Raw genomic sequence first — 27,352 nt, forward strand, 5'->3', positions numbered from 1 at the left:
GGGGAGGTTTTCTTTTTATTTCTATCAGCCTACCCTCCCCCCCTGCTTTCTGATACTCGACAGTTGGTACGTTCCATAGTAGCCTTCTAATCCCGGAAGTTGACGGCGTCGCTTAGCAACGGGGAGATGTCTGCAGCGGGGAGGTGAGTGTGGGGTCTGTCTGGGGGTAAAAAGAGTAAATAAAGCGGATGCCCCCCCCTGGTACCAGGACTGATATCCGGGGGGGGGGGGGAGATGATGAGATGCGAACCCAGGCCCCCCTGAGGCTATGTCCAGCCCCACCCCCTGAGGCTATGTCCAGACCCCCCCGAGGCTATGAACAGGCCCCCCCCCTGAGGCTTTGTCCAGGCTCCTGACCATGGCCAAACACAGCAGGGCCCTCACAGCCCAAACACAGCAGGGCTCTCACAGCCCAAACACAGCAGGGCCCTCACTGCCCAAACACAGCAGCGCCCTCACAGCCCAAACACAGCAGGGCCCTCACAGCCCAAACACAGCAGGGCCCTCACAGCCCAAACACAGCAGGGCCCTCACTGCCCAAACACAGCAGGGCCCTCACAGCCCAAACACAGCAGGGCCCTCACAGCCCAAACACAGCAGGGCCCTCACAGCCCAAACACAGCAGGGCCCTCACAGCCCAAACACAGCAGGGCCCTCACAGCCCAAACACAGCAGGGCCCTCACAGCCCAAACACAGCAGGGCCCTCACAGCCCAAACACAGCAGGGCCCTCACTGCCCAAACACAGCAGGGCCCTCACTGCCCAAACACAGCAGGGTCCTCACTGCCCAAACACAGCAGGGCCCTCACTGCCCAAACACAGCAGGGTCCCTCACTGCCCAGTGGACTTTATTCCTGGTCACATCCCAGGGGACTTTATTCCTGGTGACATCCCAGGGGACTTTATTCCTGGTGACATCCCAGGGGACTTTATTCCTGGTCACAGCCCGTGGGGACTTTATTCCTGGTCACCTCTGACTATTTCTTCTAATCATTCCCCCCCCCCCTTATTTATTTATTTAACCCCCAAAGTAATGCTAGTGAAGAGGTTAACAAAAGCATCACGTTAAGTGGAAAATAAAACCCCATGTAGTATCTGTCAGTGATGGATAGAGGGAGCCACTTTGAAAAAAACAATGTCTGTTTAAGAGCCTGTGTGTTGTCTGTTAATGTTTTTTCTTCGTAGTGTTGGGCCCGCACGCAGCTATGTAATTAGTAATAAAACACAGGCTCAGATTTTTCCTGCCACAAAAAGATGACAGTCTGTCAATATCATTCGTGCCATTAAACTCCCTGGTTATTCCACAACACACAGCACAGGGGGAAAAAGCAACAGGGGCATTCACAATATCACGTGGACGCCTCTTAGATAACACAGTGTTGGTTTAGGTGCAACACACTAGGGGATAAAGTGAGATAATAGGAATCCTCATATTGACCACAACCGTGTTTCCATATGTCTAGTGTTGCTAAAAACATATGTTGTCATTTACTATAAGATATTGGTAACAAGCTCCGTGCATTGTCATGATTTTTATGAAGCCCTAGATCTGACGAGGGACATGATTCTGATGCCACGGAGGAGATTCGAACAACCGACCATGAGCCAAGACAAAATCAGGTTTGTACATCACACAATTGCTACACGGAGTACAGTTCTTTAAACTTCAGCTGACCGCTCATGATGTATTTTCAGACGGCAGCGCTGTGACAGCTCTGTTTTTACTTTCATTAGTCGCTTTTATATTTCCTCCGACTAACACGCACAGTTCAGAAACTTTTTTTATTAGGCTCCGTTGCTATTCAGTTGCATTTGAATGAATAAAATCACTATGTAAGTGAGTGTAAATGAGGTACCTTTTTGAAGGAATAGGCACCAATTTTCTTTCTTTCTCTTTGGTCATTTAGGAAGATGTGTTGCCAAGTGGGGATGAGGAAGGAACACCTCGAGGGGTCGATGCCAGAGTGCAGCCCACTCCCACAGGGACGGGCACTCCAGATCCCAGCCAGGGGCCTGCGGGAGAGGAGGTGAGTAGAGATGTGTGTCTGTGTGTGTGTGTATACATACATATATTATTATATACACATATAACTTTCTTTAGCTGCGTATATTGTTCAAACTGTTATAGTATACTAGAACCTACCAGCAGAAGTACCACTGTGCAGCTTCTTGTACACCCGTTGCCACTCTCCTGTCACTTTGAGGCAGAGAGATGAGGATTTATTTACCACACTGGCAGAATATCAGTGAGATACATAGATACATCCATCATTGACAATGAGGCAGATTAGAATGTACTTTGAACAACCGCATCACCGTTTCCCACAAGTGCCTAGTGAGACCCTTACTACAGGTATCATGTAAACCCCTTCAGTGCTGGAACAGGTTAATGTGCAATGTCCATAGCAGGGTGCACCCTTCAATTGTGTCCTGGAGGTGAACATTTCCATATAAAAGGTTTCATCATCCCGTCAGCACATGGTTTTACTACGTCACGTCTTCCCACGGTGTCCTAGAAGGGGAGAGGGTATATGTGGGTGCTGATGCCTCCTGACCATTCATACGCGGCACGTATACTTTGCTTTATGTCCGTGTTTCTCAGCTGTTTGTCAGAGGGAAATCTTTTCATCACAGTCCCATTGTCCATCTCCTGATTTCATTGGCCGATGCAGAGCCGCTTCCACCAATCAGAATGTGGTAAACATTTAAAAGGATATACAATGAGTGGACTCTATTATTATAACTAGTTTATTTCCAGGAGTCCTCCTGCCCTCTGGTTTTATCACAAGTAGCGAGTCAGTCTTAGTTATGTACAAGTTATATATATATATACGCCAGCTCTTTAATTGAAAACATATCACTACACTTTCCATAAAGGTTAAGAAGAACGTTTATGTATATTAGAGGGGCAATCCCTCACAGAACCCCAGTGACATGTTTAAGTGGTCACATCTGGGTGATTGGTTTTTACCCAAATGTGACACTTTGTTACAGTGACACTTGGGAAGGGTTTGATTTCCTCTGGCTGCTTCCTTTTGTGTGATGTCACTGTTTGATGTCACTGTGTGATCAGCGAGCGCTTGTACAGACGGAGTTCCCCCTCCCCACCTCCCCTTATCTTTATTGGTTCTCTGATAAGGATGGGGGGGGGGCGGGGGGGATAAGGGGAAGGAAAACACTTATTTGACAATCGCATACCTATTCAGAGACGCGCAGAAATTCAACTGTCCGACTGTGGCATTTTACCTTTAAATGGTCTCTTTTTTTACAGGCTAATGACACAACCCCCCGAATAGCTGGAGAGAGCCCTCATTCTCCCGAATCGCATGACCTGGAGCAGCCAATGATGACCAGCAGTCAGAGTGCGCTGTCCTCCTCCTCTGGTGCCAGCAGCCAGAGGACATCGCTGTCTCAGATGGGGGAGTCGGGTATGAAGGGGGCATCCTGACCTTGGGCGGGGGTCTGTGCACGTGAGTGCAGGGGACTGCCATAATAAAGAGTCACAGAACCACACAGACATGTATCATATTGAGCCTTTTCCATTCAACACTGGAAGACATAGGCCTCTATTTACTAAGTGTTGCTATTCCAGCTCCAGAAGGCACCTTGCAGCCCATTCAAGTAAAGAGTCTATCATAGCACCACTTAGAAAATCTGGGCCATAGTGACAATAGGAGTTCATTGTGTCTCTCTCCTTCTTCCTACTGTCTGTGCTGTGTCCTAATCCATATATAAACCTGCTATATTACGTGACATTAATAGGATGTCCGGGGGCCTCATTTCTTCCCCTGCTGTCTCCCCCCAGTCCTGCTTCTCTCTCCCCCCCCCCCCCCCTTGGCCACATTGGGTGTCCTCTCTGGGTTCAGGTGACACGGGAGTCTTATCTTCCCCAGACTTGGCGCTCCAGGGCTTTAGCCAGCAGCTGGGAAACAGCGATGACGAGGGGGCAGAGGAAGGCTCCCCAGAGTCAGAGAAAGACAGTGCGGCTCAGCAGGAGGAAGAGGAAGAGTCTGAGTTGGTGGTGCTCGATCCTGATCACGTAAGCACACCGTGATATCACTACGCAGGCAGCACCCACACCTGGGACCCCGCTAGCAACTGCTGGAAAGGTCTTGCACACAATACGGAGATACTGCACCATATTACAGAGGGTGCCACCTTCTTCACCACGTTGTTTTATTGTCTTGTTTAAATGTTCACATCTTTAACACTTTACCCGCTGGGTCATACAGATGCAGCGTTTGAAAACCCATGGGAATTTAGTGGTACTTAATTTCAAGAGACCAAGAACCCTTTAGAGAAAGATGGTGCTGCCCTTTTAGAGTTCTTTAAAATCCCTTGTTCTTTAGATTAAGCCGTTTGGGTTTGTAAATAAACCAAATGGATTTGAAGCCAAAGGTGACACTGAGTGCTCATTTGCATGTCATTTCCCAGAATCCCTGGCTGCAGTGGAAGCACTGTATGCTAAAAGATAAGGGGGAAGGGCAGAGCTGTCTGAGACATGTGAATGTGCTCACAAGGGGTATTTTCGTTTGCTAAATAAACCCGAGATCGGGATAATGCAGATATTTTGTTCTCCTTCTTTTCGGCAGCCTCTGATGACGAGATTTCAGAGCGCGCTGAAGCAGTACCTCACCAAACAAATCCAGGCCCTGGACATAGAGCTGCGTGAAATGGTAGGTACCACGGAACCACGTGCGCATGGAAAGTCCCCGCATGGACAAGCGCCACGCAGCAGAGAAACTGGACCGCGCAGCTGAGCGCTGCTAAACCTCTCCGCTGCGACAAATAAAAGGATCTGCTTGGGGTTCCTTATTATTCTGTATCATTGGGGCCTTTGTAGTTCATTCCATATCCAGCTTGGAAAATACAGTCCCAGCGACGGATAAAAAAATAACCGCCGGCATCAAATCTCACAACCAAAACTTAAGCAATAGCGCGGCCACAAATCTGAACTTGTGTCTGAGTAGCTAGGCTGCATTATAAAATGAACCTGGCTCTAAATACATAGGCAGCCCTGCTATTGTGTAGGGTCTATAGGAGATTCAGGATGGAGAGGTAAACATCGGAAGCGGTTTGGATTCAGGTTTAGGCAGCTCGGATGCGGTTCACAGCCTGAGCCCTATTGTATGAGACCCTCAAACCGTTTTATATCCATCAAACTACAAAACCACTTCGGGCCAATAAAGGGGCGACGGTGAAAACACTTTGCTAGCTACTATTAACCAGAGGGGCCTGCAACCCGTTACAAAACAGGACCCTCTGGGACTGAAGGGATGACCGCTTCTACCTGCAGCAAAGGGCAAGTGACCCAAAGGCCTGTAGATTGTGACCTAGCCGCTGTCCCCACCGCTAGAGACATCCTGTCTGGGTGATTTATCTTTTGCAGAGCACGTCCATGAAGCGGCATAAAAGTGAGCGCGAGGAGCTGGGCGTGAGCCTGTACGGGATACAGCAGGAGCTGGCCCGGCTGCAGATGAGCCTGGAGAAGCAGCACGATAAACACGCTCGGGTCGCCACCCTGCGCCGGCAGAAGGAGGACGAGCTGGAAACCATCAGGAATCTGTACAAGAAGACCCACCAAACCACAAACGCAGAGCACAAGACAGGTCAGCCCGCTCCCCAGCTTATAACGTGGCAGGGGGGGGGGGTTTGTAGACCTCATTTCTTTCATTTTGACTGACCACGAAAAGTACGCAAAGTTTCGGGGAGGGGAAGGGGGCGGCTTCGTCATCTTGAAGGGCCTTTGGCAGATCAACTGTGCAGGGTTGGCCATCGTTCTGTCCCACTCTGAGCACAGAGAGCCGAGGAAAGTTCTGAGTATCTTTGTAAGGTCATCATCCATTATTGTATCCTGTTTAATGAAGAGATCCAAGACAAATATGCAAAGTAACTGCATTTCCAGCGTTTTAAAACTTGACGCTGATAAGCGTGAGGTTTTCCGTTCTTCCCAGTAGTTTTATTTGCACGGCGTGCTGATGGTTACACCGCGTCTTTCTCTTCCTTCTCATCCTCCCCAGTTACTGTACCGAAAAGCACCCTTCAACCTGTCCCTCCCGTCCATAGGAGCTCCTGCAGATAATGATTAAACTCTCCTCCTCTCTGCTCCTCTTCCCTCTCCTCCTTCCTCCTCTTCACCCCTCTCCTCTTCTCTCCTTCCTCCTTTCTTCCCCCTTCTACTCCTTCCTCCTCTTCCCCCCTCTCCTCTCCTTCCTCCTTTCTTCCCTCTTCTCCCTCCTCTCCTCCCTCTTCTTTTTCTCCCCTCTCTCCTCTTCTCTCCTTCCTCCTTTCTTCCCCCCTTCTACTCCTTCCTCCTCTTCCCCCTCTCCTCTCCTCTTCTCTCTTTCCTCCTTTCTTCCCTCTTCCCCCTCTCCTCTCTTCTCCCTCCTCTTTTTCTCCCCTTTCTCCTCTCCTCTCTTCTCCCTCCTCTCTTCTCCCTCCCCTCCATCCTCTCTTCTCCCTCCCCTCCTCTCCTCCCTCTTCTTTTTCTCCCCTCTCTCCTCTTCTCTCCTTCCTCCATTCTTCCTTCTTCTCTCCTCTCTCCTCCCTCCTCTCTTTCTCCCCCCTCTCCTCTTCTCTCCTTCCTCCTTTCTTCCCCCTTCTACTCCTTCCTCCTCTTCCCCCCTCTCCTCTCCTTCCTCCTTTCTTCCCTCTTCTCCCTCCTCTCCTCCCTCTTCTTTTTCTCCCCTCTCTCCTCTTCTCTCCTTCCTCCTTTCTTCCCCCCTTCTACTCCTTCCTCCTCTTCCCCCTCTCCTCTTCTCTCCTTCCTCCATTCTTCCTTCTTCTCTCCTCTCTCCTCCCTCCTCTCTTTCTCCCCCCTCTCCTCTTCTTTCCCCTCTCCTCCCTCCTCTCCTTCCAGTCTCCTCAATGCAGACCGAGGTGGAGAACCTGGCCCTCCACCTGTTCTACATGCAGAACGTAAACCAGGATGTGCGCTCCGACATTGCGGTCATGAAACGCGCGGTGCAGAAGGCCGAGGCCGAGAGGACTCAGGCGGAGGTGGAGAAGCAGAAGCAGGTACGAACAGTCGCCGCAAATCTGTGGCCCACAGCGACTGAAAGGGGCACGCGATTGGGGCTGTGAAGCTGAGCAGCATTTAGTGAATCTGGGCCTTCGGTGCCCTTCATTTACAGCTGTGACTGGTAGGAACGGGGTGATTACAATACAGCACATGGGCGCCTGGCAATTAGGAGACTGGAGAAATGTTTCCATGGTCACCCAATACCCGAAGTGCCTTTATTTTCCAGAAACATCACCGAGAACGGCTAACAACCCGGTGTGAGAATTTGACGTAGGCGCAAAATAACACGTAGCAATAGAAACTATGGCTTCAAAGTCCGTTAACCCCTTCTCTGCCAGAGGGACAATTCTCCCGGCAACGCTGGCACTGACAGCAAAGTGTGCAGTATGCGCAGTGTGTCTTTATACGCACGCACACCCAACACACACATTTTAAGGTTGCGCCTTTGACCTATTGTAGAGTAATCGGCAGGTTCGAAGAAGACGCAAACTCCAGCAACTTACTGGCTCGTTCCAAAGCGGGTTTCACTTTTATTCGTATTATTTATTGGTAAAGAAACTATTTCGGTGGGGTGGGGGGGAAGGGGCGGGTGCTGCCAGCTTCATCAGGGGTAGCAAAGGAGTCAATATGCCCAGTATTGAGTGTCAAATGATTTCTTCTTACACACACCTATGGATTAGAACAGGGGGGGGGGGGGGGGCGCAACGCCAGTCCTCAAGACCCCCTCCCCCCCCAACAGGTCAGGTTTTCAGGATATCACAGCTTCAGCAAAGGTGGCTCACTGATTGAGCCACCTGTGCTAAAGCAGAGATCCTGACAACCTGACCTGTTGGGGTGTGGGGGGTGGCAGGTGGCTTGAGTACTGGAGTTGAGCCCCCTGAGTAAGAACACCCCTACGTTAGGCTGCTGCTTTGCCTTGACTTATTAACCTTTCTCCTGCCGTGCTGGGAAAGCCCGTGGTGTAGATACAGATTATTACAACACACGGGGGTGGATTTTGGGTGCCAAGCTATTTAACCCATTCAGAGCTGGGTGTCTGCACTGAGGTTTAATGATGGGGGATTGTTGCTCCGGGTTGTGGTTGAGTAGCGCTCCTCTCCCATTCCCCTCTCTCAGGATCTGTTTGTGGACCGCCTGACGCGGGAGGCTGACCGGCTGCGCGAGCAGATCGCCCTGTACGAAGCGCAGGTCTCAGCGCAGAGCGACGACACAAAGGCTGCCCGGGAGACTGTGGCAGAGGTAGGAAGCGTCAGCACTCGCTAAAACCGCTCGTCTTGTGTGACCGCAAAGAGCAGGTGCCCACCCCTCGCCTCCCTGCCCACCCCTCGCCTCCGCTCTCTCCCTGCCCACCCCTCGCCTCCGCTCTCTCCCTGCCCACCCCTCGCCTCCGCTCTCTCCCTGCCCACCCCTCGCCTCCGCTCTCTCCCTGCCCACCCCTCGCCTCCGCTCTCTCCCTGCCCACCCCTCGCCTCCGCTCTCTCCCTGCTCACCCCTCGCCTCCGCTCTCTCCCTGCCCACCCCTCGCCTCCGCTCTCTCCCTGCTCACCCCTCGCCTCCGCTCTCTCCCTGCCCACCCCTCGCCTCCCTGCCCACCCCTCACCTCCACTCTCTCCCTGCCCACCCCTCGCCTCCGCTCTCTCCCTGCCCACCCCTCGCCTCCCTGCCCACCCCTCGCATCCGCTCTCTCCCTGCCCACCCCTCGCCTCCGCTCTCTCCCTGCCCACCCCTCGCCTCCCTGCCCACCCCTCGCCTCCGCTCTCTCCCTGCCCACCCCTCGCCTCCGCTCTCTCCCTGCCCACCCCTCGCCTCCGCTCTCTCCCTGCCCACCCCTCGCCTCCGCTCTCTCCCTGCCCACCCCTCGCCTCCGCTCTCCCTGCCCACCCCTCGCCTCCGCTCTCTCCCTGCCCACCCCTCGCCTCTGCTCTCTCCCTGCCCACTCCTCGCCTCCGCTCTCTCCCTGCCCACCCCTCGCCTCCGCTCTCTCCCTGCCCACCCCTCGCCTCCGCTCTCTCCCTGCCCACCCCTCGCCTCCGCTCTCTCCCTGCCCACCCCTCGCCTCCGCTCTCTCCCTGTCCACCCCTCGCCTCCGCTCTCTCCCTGCCCACCCCTCACCTCCGCTGTCTCCCTGCCCACCCTCGCCTCCACTCTCTCCCTGCCCACCCCTCGCCTCCGCTCTCCCTGCCCACCCCTCACCTCCCCTCTCCCTCCAGGCCTGCATGGAGATCGAGACCATCGGGCTGGAGAAGAAGCAGCTGTTTCAGCAGTGGACCAGCAGCCTGATCGGGATGAGGAGGCGGGATGAGGCCTATGCTGCCATTCAGGAGGCTCTGAGGTACCTGAACCGTTCCGCACGGGTGCTAGAACGATCTACCCGGCTGGTCCGAACTTGTCTTCCATCTGGTCACATCTGAAAGAGAAATGTTTGAGAACCAAAGGCATCATGTCATCTATGAGGGGCTCTAATTTGTGTCCAACAGAAGGCATTGCACCTTTAATAGAGCGACTAGAACTGTCCTTAGTCCTTACATGGAAAGAATACTGTACACACTTATATATCTTGGGGATAATGACGGAGACTTTTGCGTTTTCATAAACGTAGCTCCACCTCTCCTCCTCCGCACAATTAGATTGTAAGCTCTTCGGAGCAGGGACTCCTTTACCTAAATGTTACTTTTATGTCTGAAGCACTTCTTCCCATGTGTTATTTTTATGATTTGTTATTTATATGATTGCCACGTGTATTACTGCTGTGAAGCGCTAGGTACATTAATGGCGCTATATAAATACATACATACATCCATCCATCCATCTCTCTCCTCCCATCCTCCATCACCTCCCCCTGCTCACCTCGCGGCGCTCTCCCAGTCTAGCCCAGCAGGAGCTTCGCTCCCTGGACACCGAGATCGAAGGCTACAAGATGTCGGCCATGAAGGAGGAAGACCGGAACGAGCAGCTCACGGTCATGTTCAACCGCGCAGAGAGCGATGCAGCCATGAGCAGGAAGCTGGTGGCTCAGTGCCTGGCCCGACAGGAGGCGCTGAAGGTGGAGTTCAGCACATACATGCGCACGCTGCAGGAGACCGAGCAGGCACTCAACAGAGTCAATATAGTGAGTGTACAAGGGACATGCAGGATGTACAGGCGTGTACACTTCGGGAAGAATAACCTTCCCCCGTACAGAATAATAACAGCTTGTATTTGTGCAGTGGCTTTCAACACCAGTCAGCCCTACCGGGCCTGTCAACCGATTTTTGGCCGCAGTGTTCTCACGGAGCTCGTTTCAGTCTTACGGATAGGAATCGTAGTAACCGGTGGGAGTAGGGGGTGTGATACCTTTTATTGAACCAACAAGCAGTTGATATGTTACAAGCTTTCCAACCTCTCGGGGGGGAGGTGGGGGTTACTCAATGAAGGATCCTGATCCAACTACTTGTTGGTCCAATAAAAGGTATCGTACCCCCTCCTCCCTCGCCCTCCTGTGTCACTACATGGAAGAAAGGACACGCACGGCCCCCCACCCTTCTTTGCTTGATAGGAATCACTACTTTTTGGTCCCCAGAGGTCGACCCACAGTTCCACTTTCGAGGCCTCCGTGCCCTTTTCTCGCTCTCCACCTGGCAGCCACCATATAAAAGCCATTAGAAATGCGGGCAGCGCAGGTTGCCCTGTAGATGTCACTTGCAGGTTGCCCTGTAGATGCCACTTGCAGGTTGCCCTGTAGATGCCACTTGCAGGTTGCCCTGTAGATGTCACTTGCAGGTTGCCCTGTAGATGTCACTTGCAGGTTGCCCTGTAGATGCCACTTGCAGGTTGCCCTGTAGATGCCACTTGCAGGTTGCCCTGTAGATGTCACTTGCAGGTTGCCCTGTAGATGCCACTTGCAGATTGCCCTGTAGATGCCACTTGCAGGTTGCCCTGTAGATGTCACGTGCAGATTGCCCTGTAGATGCCACTTGCAGGTTGCCCTGTAGATGCCACTTGCAGATTGCCCTGTAGATGCCACTTGCAGATTGCCCTGTAGATGCCACTTGCAGATTGCCCTGTAGATGCCACTTGCAGATTGCCCTGTAGATGCCACGTGCAGATTGCCCTGTAGATGCCACGTTCAGCCTCTGAACACGGCCAGCATGCTCTCCTGCGAGTTTACAATCTCTGCAGACTTTCGCTGCACCTTCTGTCCCGCGATCTGACCCCTCTCCATTAGTCACCCACAGGTGTCACTCAACACAATCTTGACTTGAGTAGCTCCCTCCCACATTTGCATTGTTTTTGTGCCCTCCAGGTTAGGCCAAGCTGTGAACCGTACAGGTACCTGAGCCAAACACCATTAATCCTTTAGGCACCCATGGGTTCCATCAAAGGGGTTCAAGCCTTGCTAAGTGACAACGCCCCCAGCCCCTTGTAACCTTTTCACGTGTTCTTCCACCCTCCCCCCCCCAGGAACGGGCCGGGCATTGGAGTTCGCTGGCCGCCCTCCGCAAGCAGATCGAACGAGAAGCCCAGGCGAAGGGGACCCTGGAAATCCAGATCATGGAGAAGCTGCAGGAGAAGATGACGTCGGACAAAGCAGCCAAGTATTCGTTCCTCCTGACCGAGAAACTGCGCAAGAAGAAGCTGTATGTGGTATGTGAACGGAGCTCGCCGACCTCCCGGCGCCAGGAGAACGTGTGAGGTTAGAGCTGGGGTCCCCCAGAGTCCCCCGTTACTGAAACATACAAAGCAGAAATTCAGAGACCTCTGGTATGTGACCGAAATGTAGAGTCTATGACAGCAGTGGTACAGCGGTCATGCATCGCCCTGACGAGCAAGAAAGGGAAAGATGAAGTTATGCCTCTCTAAACTTCCTGATGTTTTCACGTTGCAACCCCCGTGTGATACCCCCTCCCTGTGTGATACCCCCCTCCCTGTGTGATACCCCCCTCCATGTGTGATACCCCCCTCCCTGTGTGATACCCCCCTCCCTGTCTGATACCGCCCTCCCTGTCTGATACCCCCCTCCCTGTCTGATACCCCCCTCCCTGTGTGATACCCCCCTCCCCCCTCCCTGTGTGATACCCCCCTCCCTGTGTGATACCTCCCTCTCTGTGTGATACCCCCCTCTCTGTGTGATACCCCCTCTCTGTGTGATACCCCCCTCTCTGTGTGATACCCCCCTCTCTGTGTGATACCCCCCTCTCTGTGTGATACCCCCCTCTCTGTGTGATACCCCCCTCTCTGTGTGATACCCCCCTCTCTGTGTGATACCCCCCTCTCTGTGTGATACCCCCCTCTCTGTGTGATACCCCCGAATGTCACAAACATGTAAGGGGTAAGAAAAACAAGAATAGTTGAGACTTGCATCTAAGTGTGTCCCCCAGATGTTGCACTTTGAAATGCCCAATACTACTAGGGTGGGGAACTCCAGTCCTCAAGGGCCACTATCAGGCCAGGGTTTGCAGGATATCCCTGCTTCAGCACTTCGACTGAGCCACCTGTGCTGAAGCAGGGATAGCCTGACCTGATGGGGGCCCTTGAGGACGGGAGTGGCCCACCCGTGCCGCACTATAAAGATGACATCCAGAAGTGAGGTCATAGTAATACTGTGTGATATTACATGACTATAACATACCCCCCTTAGCGTGCTATTGCTACAGGTTAAACTGCTACCATCTCAGAGCTTGAAGGGGCGACTCCAAACTGTCTTAAACATATGGGGGAGGTACAGGTGGTACCACACGGTCTGCATGCAATGTGGCGGTTTCCCCTCCCTAAACCCCCAGGAGATAGACTATTCCAAGTTGGAGAACGAGACGGCTCAGGTCCTGCTGGAGATCAGCCACGGCTCGTCGCGGATCCAGGCTCTGCAGAGGACAGTGGCCGAGTTGGACAAGGACATCCAGGGCACCAACGCGCTGATCTCCTGCAGCCAGGTCGAGATCACCAAGCGCACCGTCGTGATCGAGCGGAAGCAAGCCAGCATCAACCTGTTCAGCAAGCAGATTGAGGCGGCCATTGCACAGATGGGGGTACGTGGGAGCTCCCAGGGGCTGTCCGTGTATGAGGGAGAGCAGGTGCAGCTCAGGGCAACAGACACTGCAGGTATACTCCTGAGATAGTAATGACCGGGGTTATAGTAACACTGCAGGTATACTCCTGAGATAGTACTGACCGGGGTTACAGTAACACTGCAGGTATACTCCTGAGATAGTACTGACCGGGGTTACAGTAACACTGCAGGTATACTCCTGAGATTGTACTGACCGGGGTTATAGTAACACTGCAGGTATACTCCTGAGATTGTACTGACCGGGGTTATAGTAACACTGCAGGTATACTCCTGAGATAGTACTGACCGGGGTTACAGTAACACTGCAGGTATACTCCTGAGATAGTACTGACCGGGGTTACAGTAACACTGCAGGTATACTCCTGAGATTGTACTGACCGGGGTTATAGTAACACTGCAGGTATACTCCTGAGATAGTACTGACCGGGGTTACAGTAACACTGCAGGTATACTCCTGAGATTGTACTGACCGGGGTTACAGTAACACTGCAGGTATACTCCTGAGATAGTACTGACCGGGGTTACAGTAACACTGCAGGTATTCTCCTGAGATAGTACTGACCGGGGTTATAGTAACACTGCAGGTATTCTCCTGAGATAGTACTGACCGGGGTTATAGTAACACTGCAGGTATACTCCTGAGATAGTACTGACCGGGGTTATAGTAACACTGCAGGTATACTCCTGAGATAGTACTGACCGGGGTTACACTAACACTGCAGGTATACTCCTGAGATGGTAATGACCGGGGTTATAGTAACACTGCAGGTATACTTCTGAGATAGTACTGACCGGGGTTATAGTAACACTGCAGGTATACTCCTGAGCTAGTACTGACCGGGGTTACAGTAACACTGCAGGTATACTCCTGAGATAGTACTGACCGGGGTTACAGTAACACTGCAGGTATACTCCTGAGATAGTAATGACCGGGGTTATAGTAACACTGCAGGTATACTCCTGAGATAGTACTGACCGGGGTTACACTAACACTGCAGGTATACTCCTGAGATAGTACTGACCGGGGTTACAGTAACACTGCAGGTATACTCCTGAGATAGTACTGACCGGGGTTACAGTAACACTGCAGGTATACTCCTGAGATAGTACTGACCGGGGTTATAGTAACAGTGCAGGTATACTCCTGAGATAGTAATGACCGGGGTTACAGTAACACTGCAGGTATACTCCTGAGATAGTACTGACCGGGGTTACAGTAACACTGCAGGTATACTCCTGAGATAGTACTGACCGGGGTTACAGTAACACTGCAGGTATACTCCTGAGATAGTAATGACCGGGGTTACACTAACACTGCAGGTATACTCCTGAGATAGTACTGACCGGGGTTACAGTAACACTGCAGGTATACTCCTGAGATAGTACTGACCGGGGTTACAGTAACACTGCAGGTATACTCCTGAGATAGTACTGACCGGGGTTACAGTAACACTGCAGGTATACTCCTGAGCTAGTACTGACCGGGGTTACAGTAACACTGCAGGTATACTCCTGAGATAGTAATGACCGGGGTTATAGTAACACTGCAGGTATACTCCTGAGATAGTACTGACCGGGGTTACAGTAACACTGCAGGTATACTCCTGAGATAGTACTGACCGGGGTTACAGTAACACTGCAGGTATACTCCTGAGATAGTACTGACCGGGGTTACAGTAACACTGCAGGTATACTCCTGAGCTAGTAATGACCGGGGTTACACTAACACTGCAGGTATACTCCTGAGATAGTACTGACCGGGGTTACAGTAACACTGCAGGTATACTCCTGAGATAGTACTGACCGGGGTTACAGTAACACTGCAGGTATACTCCTGAGATAGTACTGACCGGGGTTACAGTAACACTGCAGGTATACTCCTGAGATAGTACTGACCGGGGTTATAGTAACACTGCAGGTATACTCCTGAGATTGTACTGACCGGGGTTACACTAACACTGCAGGTATACTCCTGAGCTAGTAATGACCGGGGTTACAGTAACACTGCAGGTATACTCCTGAGATAGTAATGACCGGGGTTATAGTAACACTGCAGGTATACTCCTGAGATAGTACTGACCGGGGTTACAGTAACACTGCAGGTATACTCCTGAGATAGTACTGACCGGGGTTACAGTAACACTGCAGGTATACTCCTGATATAGTAATGACCGGGGTTATAGTAACACTGCAGGTATACTCCTGAGATAGTACTGACCGGGGTTACACTAACACTGCAGGTATACTCCTGAGATTGTACTGACCGGGGTTACAGTAACACTGCAGGTATACTCCTGAGATAGTACTGACCGGGGTTATAGTAACACTGCAGGTATACTCCTGAGCTAGTAATGACCGGGGTTACAGTAACACTGCAGGTATACTCCTGAGATAGTACTGACCGGGGTTACAGTAACACTGCAGGTATACTCCTGAGATTGTACTGACCGGGGTTACAGTAACACTGCAGGTATACTCCTGAGATAGTACTGACCGGGGTTACAGTAACACTGCAGGTATACTCCTGAGATAGTACTGACCGGGGTTACACTAACACTGCAGGTATACTCCTGAGATAGTAATGACCGGGGTTACAGTAACACTGCAGGTATACTCCTGAGCTAGTAATGACCGGGGTTACAGTAACACTGCAGGTATACTCCTGAGATTGTACTGACCGGGGTTACACTAACACTGCAGGTATACTCCTGAGATAGTACTGACCGGGGTTACAGTAACACTGCAGGTATACTCCTGATATAGTAATGACCGGGGTTATAGTAACACTGCAGGTATACTCCTGAGATAGTACTGACCGGGGTTACACTAACACTGCAGGTATACTCCTGAGATTGTACTGACCGGGGTTACAGTAACACTGCAGGTATACTCCTGAGATAGTACTGACCGGGGTTATAGTAACACTGCAGGTATACTCCTGAGCTAGTAATGACCGGGGTTACAGTAACACTGCAGGTATACTCCTGAGATAGTACTGACCGGGGTTACAGTAACACTGCAGGTATACTCCTGAGATTGTACTGACCGGGGTTACAGTAACACTGCAGGTATACTCCTGAGATAGTACTGACCGGGGTTACAGTAACACTGCAGGTATACTCCTGAGATAGTACTGACCGGGGTTATAGTAACACTGCAGGTATACTCCTGAGATTGTACTGACCGGGGTTACAGTAACACTGCAGGTATACTCCTGAGATAGTACTGACCGGGGTTACACTAACACTGCAGGTATACTCCTGAGATAGTACTGACCGGGGTTACAGTAACACTGCAGGTATACTCCTGAGATAGTACTGACCGGGGTTACAGTAACACTGCAGGTATACTCCTGAGATAGTACTGACCGGGGTTACACTAACACTGCAGGTATACTCCTGAGCTAGTAATGACCGGGGTTACAGTAACACTGCAGGTATACTCCTGAGATAGTACTGACCGGGGTTACAGTAACACTGCAGGTATACTCCTGAGATAGTACTGACCGGGGTTACAGTAACACTGCAGGTATACTCCTGAGCTAGTACTGACCGGGGTTACAGTAACACTGCAGGTATACTCCTGAGATAGTAATGACCGGGGTTATAGTAACACTGCAGGTATACTCCTGAGATAGTAATGACCGGGGTTATAGTAACACTGCAGGTATACTCCTGAGATAGTACTGACCGGGGTTATAGTAACACTGCAGGTATACTCCTGAGATAGTACTGACCGGGGTTACAGTAACACTGCAGGTATACTTCTGAGATAGTACTGACCGGGGTTACAGTAACACTGCAGGTATACTCCTGAGATAGTAATGACCGGGGTTACAGTAACACTGCAGGTATACTCCTGAGATAGTACTGACCGGGGTTATAGTAACACTGCAGGTATACTCCTGAGATAGTACTGACCGGGGTTACAGTAACACTGCAGGTATACTCCTGAGATTGTACTGACCGGGGTTACACTAACACTGCAGGTATACTCCTGAGATTGTACTGACAGGGGTTACACTAACACTGCAGGTATACTCCTGAGATAGTACTGACCGGGGTTACAGTAACACTGCAGGTATACTCCTGAGCTAGTACTGACAGGGGTTACACTAACACTGCAGGTATACTCCTGAGATAGTAATGACCGGGGTTACAGTAACACTGCAGGTATACTCCTGAGATAGTACTGACCGGGGTTACACTAACACTGCAGGTATACTCCTGAGATAGTACTGACAGGGGTTACACTAACACTGCAGGTATACTCCTGAGATAGTAATGACCGGGGTTACAGTAACACTGCAGGTATACTCCTGAGATAGTACTGACCGGGGTTACACTAACACTGCAGGTATACTCCTGAGATAGTAATGACCGGGGTTACAGTAACACTGCAGGTATACTCCTGAGATAGTACTGACCGGGGTTACAGTAACACTGCAGGTATACTCCTGAGATAGTAATGACCGGGGTTACAGTAACACTGCAGGTATACTCCTGAGATAGTACTGACCGGGGTTACACTAACACTGCAGGTATACTCCTGAGATAGTACTGACCGGGGTTACAGTAACACTGCAGGTATACTCCTGAGATTGTACTGACCGGGGTTACAGTAACACTGCAGGTATACTCCTGAGATAGTAATGACCGGGGTTACAGTAACACTGCAGGTATACTCCTGAGATTGTACTGACCGGGGTTACAGTAACACTGCAGGTATACTCCTGAGATAGTACTGACCGGGGTTATAGTAACACTGCAGGTATACTCCTGAGATAGTACTGACCGGGGTTACACTAACACTGCAGGTATACTCCTGAGATAGTACTGACCGGGGTTATAGTAACACTGCAGGTATACTCCTGAGATAGTACTGACCGGGGTTATAGTAACACTGCAGGTATACTCCTGAGATAGTACTGACCGGGGTTACACTAACACTGCAGGTATACTCCTGAGATAGTACTGACCGGGGTTACACTAACACTCAGGTATACTCCTGAGCTAGTAATGACCGGGGTTACAGTAACACTGCAGGTATACTCCTGAGATAGTACTGACCGGGGTTATAGTAACACTGCAGGTATACTCCTGAGATAGTTATGACCGGGGTTATAGTAACACTGCAGGTATACTCCTGAGATTGTACTGACCGGGGTTACACTAACACTGCAGGTATACTCCTGAGATAGTAATGACCGGGGTTACAGTAACACTGCAGGTATACTCCTGAGATAGTACTGACCGGGGTTACACTAACACTGCAGGTATACTCCTGAGATAGTACTGACCGGGGTTACACTAACACTGCAGGTATACTCCTGAGATAGTAATGACCGGGGTTACAGTAACACTGCAGGTATACTCCTGAGATAGTACTGACCGGGGTTACAGTAACACTGCAGGTATACTCCTGAGATAGTAATGACCGGGGTTACAGTAACACTGCAGGTATACTCCTGAGATAGTACTGACCGGGGTTACACTAACACTGCAGGTATACTCCTGAGATTGTACTGACCGGGGTTACAGTAACACTGCAGGTATACTCCTGAGATAGTAATGACCGGGGTTACAGTAACACTGCAGGTATACTCCTGAGATTGTACTGACCGGGGTTACACTAACACTCAGGTATACTCCTGAGCTAGTAATGACCGGGGTTACAGTAACACTGCAGGTATACTCCTGAGATAGTACTGACCGGGGTTACAGTAACACTGCAGGTATACTCCTGAGATAGTACTGACCGGGGTTATAGTAACACTGCAGGTATACTCCTGAGATAGTTATGACCGGGGTTATAGTAACACTGCAGGTATACTCCTGAGATTGTACTGACCGGGGTTATAGTAACACTGCAGGTTTAGGCCCATACTTGCTAAGTGGCGCTTTGCAATAAGACGCCTTGGGACCCATTCACTTTAATGAACTTTTAATCGCCCGCGAGTTTTCTTTCGTCTCCAGAAGGCGTCTTCTAGCGTAGAGAAACAAAAATAAAGCGCAACAAATATAATGGATAAATGTGAGCAAAATCCAGTGCTGTCCAAACGCCTGCGGCTTCCCAAACCGCAACTAGACAAACCTAAACAACCAGGTGCTCGTGACGCAAATTGAATGTGAATAAAACAGTGCAGTACTCGCGCCAACCTCGCGTCAGCCGGTCGAGTTCCTGGTAGAGTAGAAAACTGCTACGGTGGCCTCAGAAGAAGCCGACACACGGGCGAAACGCGTTGGTCTTTTTGGACTTCAGAGGCCACCGTTGCAGTTTCCTACTCTACCAGGAACTCGACCGCCTGACGCGAGGCTGACGCAGAGGTGACCCAGGAACGCTGCGAGTGAGAGACGCAGACCGGGGAAGCCGTGCGAGCGCGCGCATGACAAGGAGAGACGAGTCCGGAGTAGGGTTGGAGTGCGCCCGAAGTCACTCTCTGCTTTTGACCAGCGGGGAAAGGGTGGGTTGTCCTTTCCCCCCCCCCCCACCCCCCCTGCGGTGTTTGTTCAATGAAAGTAAAATGTTAATGCCCCATTCCGCATGCGTTTGTGCGTACTTCTCTGTATGAGGTTTCCATCTAGTTCAGAGGATCCTGTTTCACGGAGCTGCCGAATATGTGTCTTATTTATTTACTGGATTTACCACTATATTTACTGCACTGTTCTATTCGCGTTCAATTTTGCGCCATTAACACCGGGTTGTTTAGTTTATAGCATAGCACTGCTTGGTGAATATGGGCCAATCTTTCTATGCACAATGTCCTTCTGAGACGGGGATAGAAGAGAACTGAGAACACTTACAGCATTCTGCTACACGGCCCCTTTGCGCATACACAGTGTCGCTCTGCATGTCTTATACACAGTGTCGCTCTGCATGTCTTATACACAGTGTCGCTCTGCATGTCTTATACACAGTGTCGCTCTGCATGTCTTATACACAGTGTCGCTCTGCATGTCTTATACACAGTGTCGCTCTGCATGTCTTATACACAGTGTCGCTCTGCATGTCTTATACACAGTGTCGCTCTGCATGTCTTATACACAGTGTCGCTCTGCATGTCTTATACACAGTGTCGCTCTGCGTGTGTAATGCGCAGCGTCGCTCTGCGTGTGTAATGCGCAGCGTCGCTCTGCGTGTGTAATGCGCAGCGTCGCTCGGCGTGTGTAATGCGCAGCGTCACTCTGCGTGTGTAATGCGCAGCGTCGCTCTGCGTGTGTAATGCGCAGCGTCGCTCTGCGTGTGTAATGCGCAGCGTCGCTCTGCGTGTGTAATGCGCAGCGTCGCTCTGCGTGTGTAATGCGCAGCGTCGCTCTGCGTGTGTAATGCGCAGCGTCGCTCTGCGTGTGTAATGCGCAGCGTCGCTCTGCGTGTGTAATGCGCAGCGTCGCTCTGCGTGTGTAACGCGCAGCGTCGCTCTGCGTGTGTAACGCGCAGCGTCGCTCTGCGTGTGTAACGCGCAGCGTCGCTCTGCGTGTGTAACGCGCAGCGTCGCTCTGCGTGTGTAACGCGCAGCGTCGCTCTGCGTGTGTAACGCGCAGCGTCGCTCTGCGTGTGTAACGCGCAGCGTCGCTCTGCGTGTGTAACGCGCAGCGTCGCTCTGCGTGTGTAACGCGCAGCGTCGCTCTGCGTGTGTAACGCGCAGCGCAGGGATGTTTTGGACCCAGTGAGGTCCGGTTGTGCTCCGATGTGACACTTACCCGTCTGTTACAGGGGAAGGAGCTGGGCCCCCTGGAGATCCTCGTCACCGCTCTGACCAAGCAGATAGACGAGTGTAACGGTGAGATCCGGTCCCTGCAGCAGTACTGGCTGCGGCTGCAGAACGACCTGGTGAAGCTGGCCCGGCAGCGGGAGGAGCAGGACACCTCGGTGGAGATGCTGAAGAAAGAGCTGACCATCCTGCTGCAGAAGAAAGTACGCACCGAGAGTGAGTGACCTCATCCCCAGGACTGGGCCAGGGAGCTGACAATCTAACATGTGCACATGAGGGATAAAGGGACCTCTTGTAATACTGGGTCCCCGGTGTAGCGTTGCGGGTCCCCGGTGTAGTGTTGCGGGTCCCCGGTGTAGCGTTGCGGGTCCCCGGTGTAGTGTTGCGGGTCCCCGGTGTAGCGTTGCGGGTCCCCGGTGTAGCGTTGCGGGTCCCCGGTGGAGCGTTGCGGGTCCCCGGTGTAGCGTTGCGGGTCCCCGGTGTAGCGTTGCGGGTCCCCGGTGTAGCGATGCGGGTCCCCGGTGTAGCGATGCGGGTCCCCGGTGTAGCATTGCGGGTCCCCGGTGTAGCGTGGCGGGTCCCCGGCGGAGCGTGGCGGGTCCTCGGCGGAGCGTGGCGGGTCCCCGGTGGAGCTCTGGGTACCTGATGGAGCGTGGCGGGTCCCCGGTGGAGCTCTGGGTACCTGATGGAGCGTGGCGGGACCCCGGCGGAGCGTGGCGGGTCCCCGGTGTAGCGTGGCGGGTCCCCGGCGGAGCGTGGTGGGTCCCCGGTGTAGCGTGGCGGGTCCCCGGAGGAGCGTGGCGGGTCCCCGGCGGAGTGTGGCGGGTCCCCGGTGGAGCGTGTCGGGTCCCCGGCGGAGCGTGGCGGGTCCCTGGCGGAGCGTGGCGGGTCCCCGGTGGAGCTCTGGGTACCTGATGGAGCTCTGTGTACCTGATGGAGCTCTGTGTCTTTGGATGGTCCCGCAGATGAGATTGAGCAGGAGAAGATCGAGCAGAAGGACATCGAGCATCACATGAAGAACCTGACCAATGACATGCTGAGGCTGAACGTGCTGCTCAGCAGGAACAGCAACGCAAAGGAGCAGCTGCAGCAGCACAACCTGCTGATTGAGAGCGACTTTATGCACTCGCTGCGGGTGAGTGAAAGCAGGGGCTCCGTGCCAGGGGAAACTACCGGGCAGAGGGGTGACACGGGCACCATGTCTGCCAGGGGACACTACCGGGCAGAGGGGTGACACGGGAACGGTGTGTGCCAGGGGACACTACCGGGCAGAGGGGTGACACAGGCACGGTGTGTGCCAGGGGAAGCTACCGAGCAGAGGGGGTGACATGGGCACCGTGTCTGCCAGGGGACACTACCGAGCAGAGGGGTGACACGGGCACAGTGTGTGCCAGGGGAAGCTACCGGGCAGAGGGGTGACACGGGCACGGAACCTGCCAGGGGACACTACCGGGCAGAGGGGTGACACGGGCACGATGTGTGCCAGGGGAAGCTACCGAGCAGAGGGGGTGACATGGGCACCGTGTCTGCCAGGGGAAACTACTGGGCAGAGAGGTGACACGGTGTCTGCCAGGGGAAACTACTGGGCAGAGGAGTGACACGGGCACGGTGTGTGCCAGGGGAAACTACTGGGCAGAGGGGTGACATGGGCACAGTGTGTGCCAGGGGAAACTACCGGGCAGAGGGGTGACACGGTGTCTGCCAGGGGAAACTGCCAGGCAGAGGGGTGACACGGGCACGGTGTCTGCCAGGGGAAACTACTGGGCAGAGGGGTGATACGGGCACAGTGTCTGCCAGGGGAAACTACTGGGCAGATGGGTGACACGGGCACGGTGTGACTTGGGCACCTTTTTGGTTTGTTTTTTAGGATGCAGAGAGGGAGGCCATTGAGATGCAGGAGAGGCTGGGAAACCTTCAAGGGGAGAAGGAGAGACTTGTGTACAGCCTGGTGGAAGCGGAGTGAGTGTATACCCTGTATCTCGTGGAGGATTGGAAGCGGAGTGAGTGTATACTCCGGGTCTCGGGGAGTGGAAGCGGACTGAATGTATACTCCGGGTCTCAGGGAGGAGTGGAAGCGGAGTGAGTGTATACTCCAGGCCTCGAGGAGTGGAAGCGGAGTGAGTGTATACCCTGTATCTCGTGGAGGAGTGGAAGCGGAGTGAGTGTATACTCCGGGTCTCGGGGAGTGGAACCGGACTGAATGTATACTCCGGGTCTCAGGGAGGAGTGGAAGCGGAGTGAGTGTATACTCCAGGCCTCGAGGAGTGGAAGCGGAGTGAGTGTATACACCGGGTCTTGGGAGGAATAGAAGCGGAGTGAGTGTATACTCCGGGTCTCTGAGAAATAGTTGATCGCCACAATCTCGCGGCATGCTCTAAGTATGAGTCTCCCGTTTCCATGTCGGAAGTGGGAGGGGCGAAACGGTAAACGGGGACACGAGGCACTAACGCCGAGCCGTGTCTCCTCTCCACCTCGGGCAGGCATCACATCATGCTGTGGGAGAAGAAAATCCAGCTGGCCAAGGAGATGCGGAATGCAGTGGACTCTGAGTCCGGCATGGGAGAGGTCCGTGCGATGAAGTCCGAGATCCATCGCATGCAGGTGGGCGCCAGAAGAGCTACAACAAGGGGTTTTACATGGACGTGTCGATGTAGCTTGTGTGCCCGTGTACATATATGTTTTATGTACGTGTCTCTGCACAGGTACGGCACACCCAGCTGATGAAGCAGCAGGAGAAGATGATCCGTGACATGGAAGCTGTGGTTTCTCGGCGGGAGACCATCATGATGCGGGGACAGGGCCAGAAGGACAAGAAGCATCTCACCAGCAGCGACTTCCGCGGGAAGCTGCAGGAGCTGAGGAAGAAGATCAAGGAGACCCAGAAGGTGAGAGGTCCTCTCTGAATCCACAGCCAAGAGGGGGAGGAAGTTCAGTTTGTTCATGTTCTCTGATCCCTCTGAGCTGGGCTGAGATATGGAATGAATAAACGATCCAAGCCGCACAGAGTGGTGCGGTTAATATCACCGCCCTGTTTTGTTGTGATTAGAACGCAGAGGAGTGTAACGGGACCATCGGTGACCTTCAGGAAACTCAGCAGTCTCTTACTGCAGCCATCGCGGAGAAGCAACATGGCATCTCCACCCTGAAGCTCCATTCCATCTCCCTGGAGGCTGAAATCGAACAGCTGCAAGAGACGAAACGTCAGGTAAACGGGCACTGTCTGCCAGCACCTTGCACACGCTGCCCGGGCGTGCACTGCTCTGCCCAGGCACCCACCCCTGTGCCCAGGCATGCACTGCTTTGTCCGGGCGCACACGTGCATTGTTCGCCCAGGCATGCACCGCTCTGTCCGGGCGTGCACCGCTCTGTCCGGGCGCGCACCGCTCTGTCCGGGCGCGCACCGCTCTGTCCTGGCGTGCCCGTGCACCGCTCTGTCCTGGCGCGCACCGCTCTGTCCTGGCGTGCCCGTGCACCGCTCTGTCCGGGTGCGCACTGCTCTGTCCTGGCGTGCCCGCGCACCGCTCTGTCCGGGCGCGCACCGCTCTGTCCTGGCGTGCCCGCACACCGCTCTGTCCGGGCGCGCACCGCTCTGTCCTGGCGTGCCCGTGCACCGCTCTGTCCGGGTGCGCACCGCTCTGTCCTGGCGTGCCCGCGCACCGCTCTGTCCTGGCGTGCACGCACACCGCTCTGTCCTGGCGTGCCCGTGCACCGCTCTGTCCGGGCGCGCACCGCTCTGTCCGGGCGCGCACCGCTCTGTCCTGGCGTGCCCGCGCACCGCTCTGTCCTGGCGCGCACCGCTCTGTCCTGGCGTGCCCGTGCACCGCTCTGTCCGGGCGCGCACCGCTCTGTCCTGGCATGCCCGCGCACCGCTCTGTCCAGGCGTGCCCGTGCACCGCTCTGTCCTGGCGTGCCCGCACACTGCTCTGTCCTGGCGGGCCCGCGCACCGCTCTGTCCGGGTGTGCCCATGCACAACTCTGTCCGGGTGCGCACCGCTCTATCCTGGCGTGCCCGCACCGCTCTGTCCGGGCGCGCACCGCTCTGTCCTGGCGTGCCCGTGCACCGCTCTGTCCGGGCGCGCACCGCTCTGTCCGGGCGCGCACCGCTCTGTCCTGGCGTGCCCGCGCACCGCTCTGTCCTGGCGCGCACCGCTCTGTCCTGGCGTGCCCGTGCACCGCTCTGTCCGGGCGCGCACCGCTCTGTCCTGGCGTGCCCGTGCACCGCTCTGTCCGGGCGCGCACCGCTCTGTCCTGGCATGCCCGCGCACCGCTCTGTCCAGGCGTGCCCGTGCACCGCTCTGTCCTGGCGTGCCCGCGCACCGCTCTATCCTGGCGTGCCCGCACCGCTCTGTCCGGGCGCGCACCGCTCTGTCCTGGCGTGCCCGTGCACCGCTCTGTCCTGGCGTGCCCGCGCACCGCTCTATCCTGGCGTGCCCGCACCGCTCTGTCCGGGCGCGCACCGCTCTGTCCTGGCGTGCCCGCGCACCGCTCTGTCCTGGCGTGCCCGCGCACCGCTCTGTCCGGGCGCGCACCGCTCTGTTCTGGCACGCACCGCTCTGTCCTGGCGTGCCCGTGCACCGCTCTGTCCGGGCGCGCACCGCTCTGTCCTGGCGTGCCCGCGCACCGCTCTGTCCTGGCGTGCCCGCGCACCGCTCTGTCCTGGCGTGCCCGCGCACCGCTCTGTCCTGGCGTGCCCGCGCACCGCTCTGTCCTGGCGCGCACCGCTCTGTCCTGGCGTGCCCGCGCACCGCTCTGTCCTGGCGTGCCCGCGCACCGCTCTGTCCTGGCGTGCCCGCGCACCGCTCTGTCCGGGCGCGCACCGCTCTGTTCTGGCACGCACCGCTCTGTCCTGGCGTGCCCGTGCACCGCTCTGTCCGGGCGCGCACCGCTCTGTCCTGGCGTGCCCGCGCACCGCTCTGTCCTGGCGTGCCCGCGCACCGCTCTGTCCTGGCGTGCCCGCGCACCGCTCTGTCCTGGCGTGCCCGCGCACCGCTCTGTCCTGGCGCGCACCGCTCTGTCCTGGCGCGCACCGCTCTGTCCTGGCGTGCCCGCGCACCGCTCTGTCCTGGCGTGCCCGCGCACCGCTCTGTCCTGGCGCGCACCGCTCTGTCCTGGCGTGCCCGCACACCGCTCTGCAGCTGTGCTCTTTGGCCAGGTTTTCAGAGGCACTTTTAGGACTCTATGGGGCAGATTCCCCAAGCGCTGTTATGGGTTTAGTGAAGCAAACCCCGGTGTTAACGCTCATTGACTTGAAAGGCGGGTATCACCGGATCGGGTTCGCTAACCTGTAACTGGGCTTAATGACTCGGCCCCTATAACTTTCCATGTTTAAACGGGTTTTACTCTTCACACCGATGATAACCCATCTCCTGAGTCTCCCTCGGCCTATGTTGCAGACCTACCAATGTGTATGCGTTCCCTGCCCATCGCCACCGCGAGGTCATGACGCAGAATGTCCCTTTGGGCGTTTGGCTGTATGGGAACCTTTTCTGTTTCCTGTCGCTTCAGAACCTGTCCCACATCGTGTCCCATCAGACCCGGCAGAAGCACCTGCAGGCTGTGAAGGACGGGAAGTACACCCCCATGTGCCGCACACAGCAGGCGCTGGAGGCGGAGCAACAGAAACAGGAGACGCACATGCACACGGTCAGCACCATCATCTATCAGATCCAGCAGGAATACCCACAGTACCAGACCTCCCTGCGCAGCGTCAGCCTCGCCCTGGAGGCACGGCTCGGCTCCCAGGGGGAGGCGTCTGAGAGGGCGCCGTGAATACGCACCACAGGCCTGGCAGCTGAGGGTAACCCATGCGTGGGCAACTCCAGATCTCGAGGGCTACCAACAGGTCAGGTTTTCAGGATATCCCCGCTTCAGCACACGTGGCTCAGTCAAAGATTGAGCCATCTGTGCTGAAGCTGGCTATTCAGTTGAGCTACTGATGGAGCCACCTGTGCTGAAGCAGGGATATCCTGAAAACCTGACCTCTTGATGGCCCTTGAGGAGTGGTATTACCCCGCCTGGCATAACTACTCCTGTGCCATGTTACCCCACCCGGTACTGAAGGAACAGTTGGATATCGGCACCCAAGATAGACAACTAAAGAGAAACGGCTGGACAGCAATAAAAATATATATCTAATCAAGCAGAACATACTCGTTGCGTGTGTTGTAGTATGTAACGGGCGCATTGTGTGTTTATCGTGTTACCTTTTCTATAATGGACCAGTACAGGAGGTCTTGGGAAATGAGCTTTTAAACTCTCACGCCTGGAAAGCTAATGCTTAATGATACTGAGAAAGAAAACCCTGTGCTCATCCAATGAAAGGCAATGTGTACAGGAGGCGGGAGGATCGTGTCACTTCCCGGGGTGCAGGAGGAACGTGTCACTTCCCGGGGTGCAGGAGGAACGTGTCACTTCCCGGGGTGCAGGAGGAACGTGTCACTTCCCGGGGGGGGGGGGGGGGCGGGAGGATCGTGTCACTTCCCGGGGTGCAGGAGGAACGTGTCACTTCCCGGGGTGCAGGAGGAACGTGTCACTTCCCGGGGTGCAGGAGGAACGTGTCACTTCCCGGGGTGCA

General features: G+C 54.3%; 1 protein-coding gene across 1 annotated transcript; it reads left to right on the forward strand.

The window, feature by feature from the left end:
- Positions 1–6: 6 nt before the first annotated feature.
- On the forward strand, positions 7–26,927 carry CCDC40 (coiled-coil domain 40 molecular ruler complex subunit). The gene is made up of 20 exons (XM_075580030.1): positions 7–143; positions 1,542–1,620; positions 1,908–2,027; positions 3,272–3,428; positions 3,894–4,039; positions 4,593–4,676; positions 5,390–5,609; positions 6,860–7,017; positions 8,138–8,260; positions 9,232–9,353; positions 9,887–10,130; positions 11,462–11,644; positions 12,781–13,026; positions 20,781–20,994; positions 21,744–21,913; positions 22,646–22,737; positions 23,259–23,379; positions 23,481–23,663; positions 23,825–23,983; positions 26,284–26,927. Exons 1-20 carry the CDS (start codon positions 127–129, stop codon positions 26,545–26,547), a joined length of 3,102 nt encoding a protein of 1,033 aa, XP_075436145.1. The 5' UTR covers positions 7–126; the 3' UTR covers positions 26,548–26,927.
- The last annotated feature ends 425 nt before the right edge of the window (positions 26,928–27,352 follow it).

This window comes from Ascaphus truei, chromosome 22 (genome assembly GCF_040206685.1).
Source record: "Ascaphus truei isolate aAscTru1 chromosome 22, aAscTru1.hap1, whole genome shotgun sequence".
In the NCBI taxonomy this organism is placed as follows: Eukaryota; Metazoa; Chordata; class Amphibia; order Anura; family Ascaphidae; genus Ascaphus; species Ascaphus truei.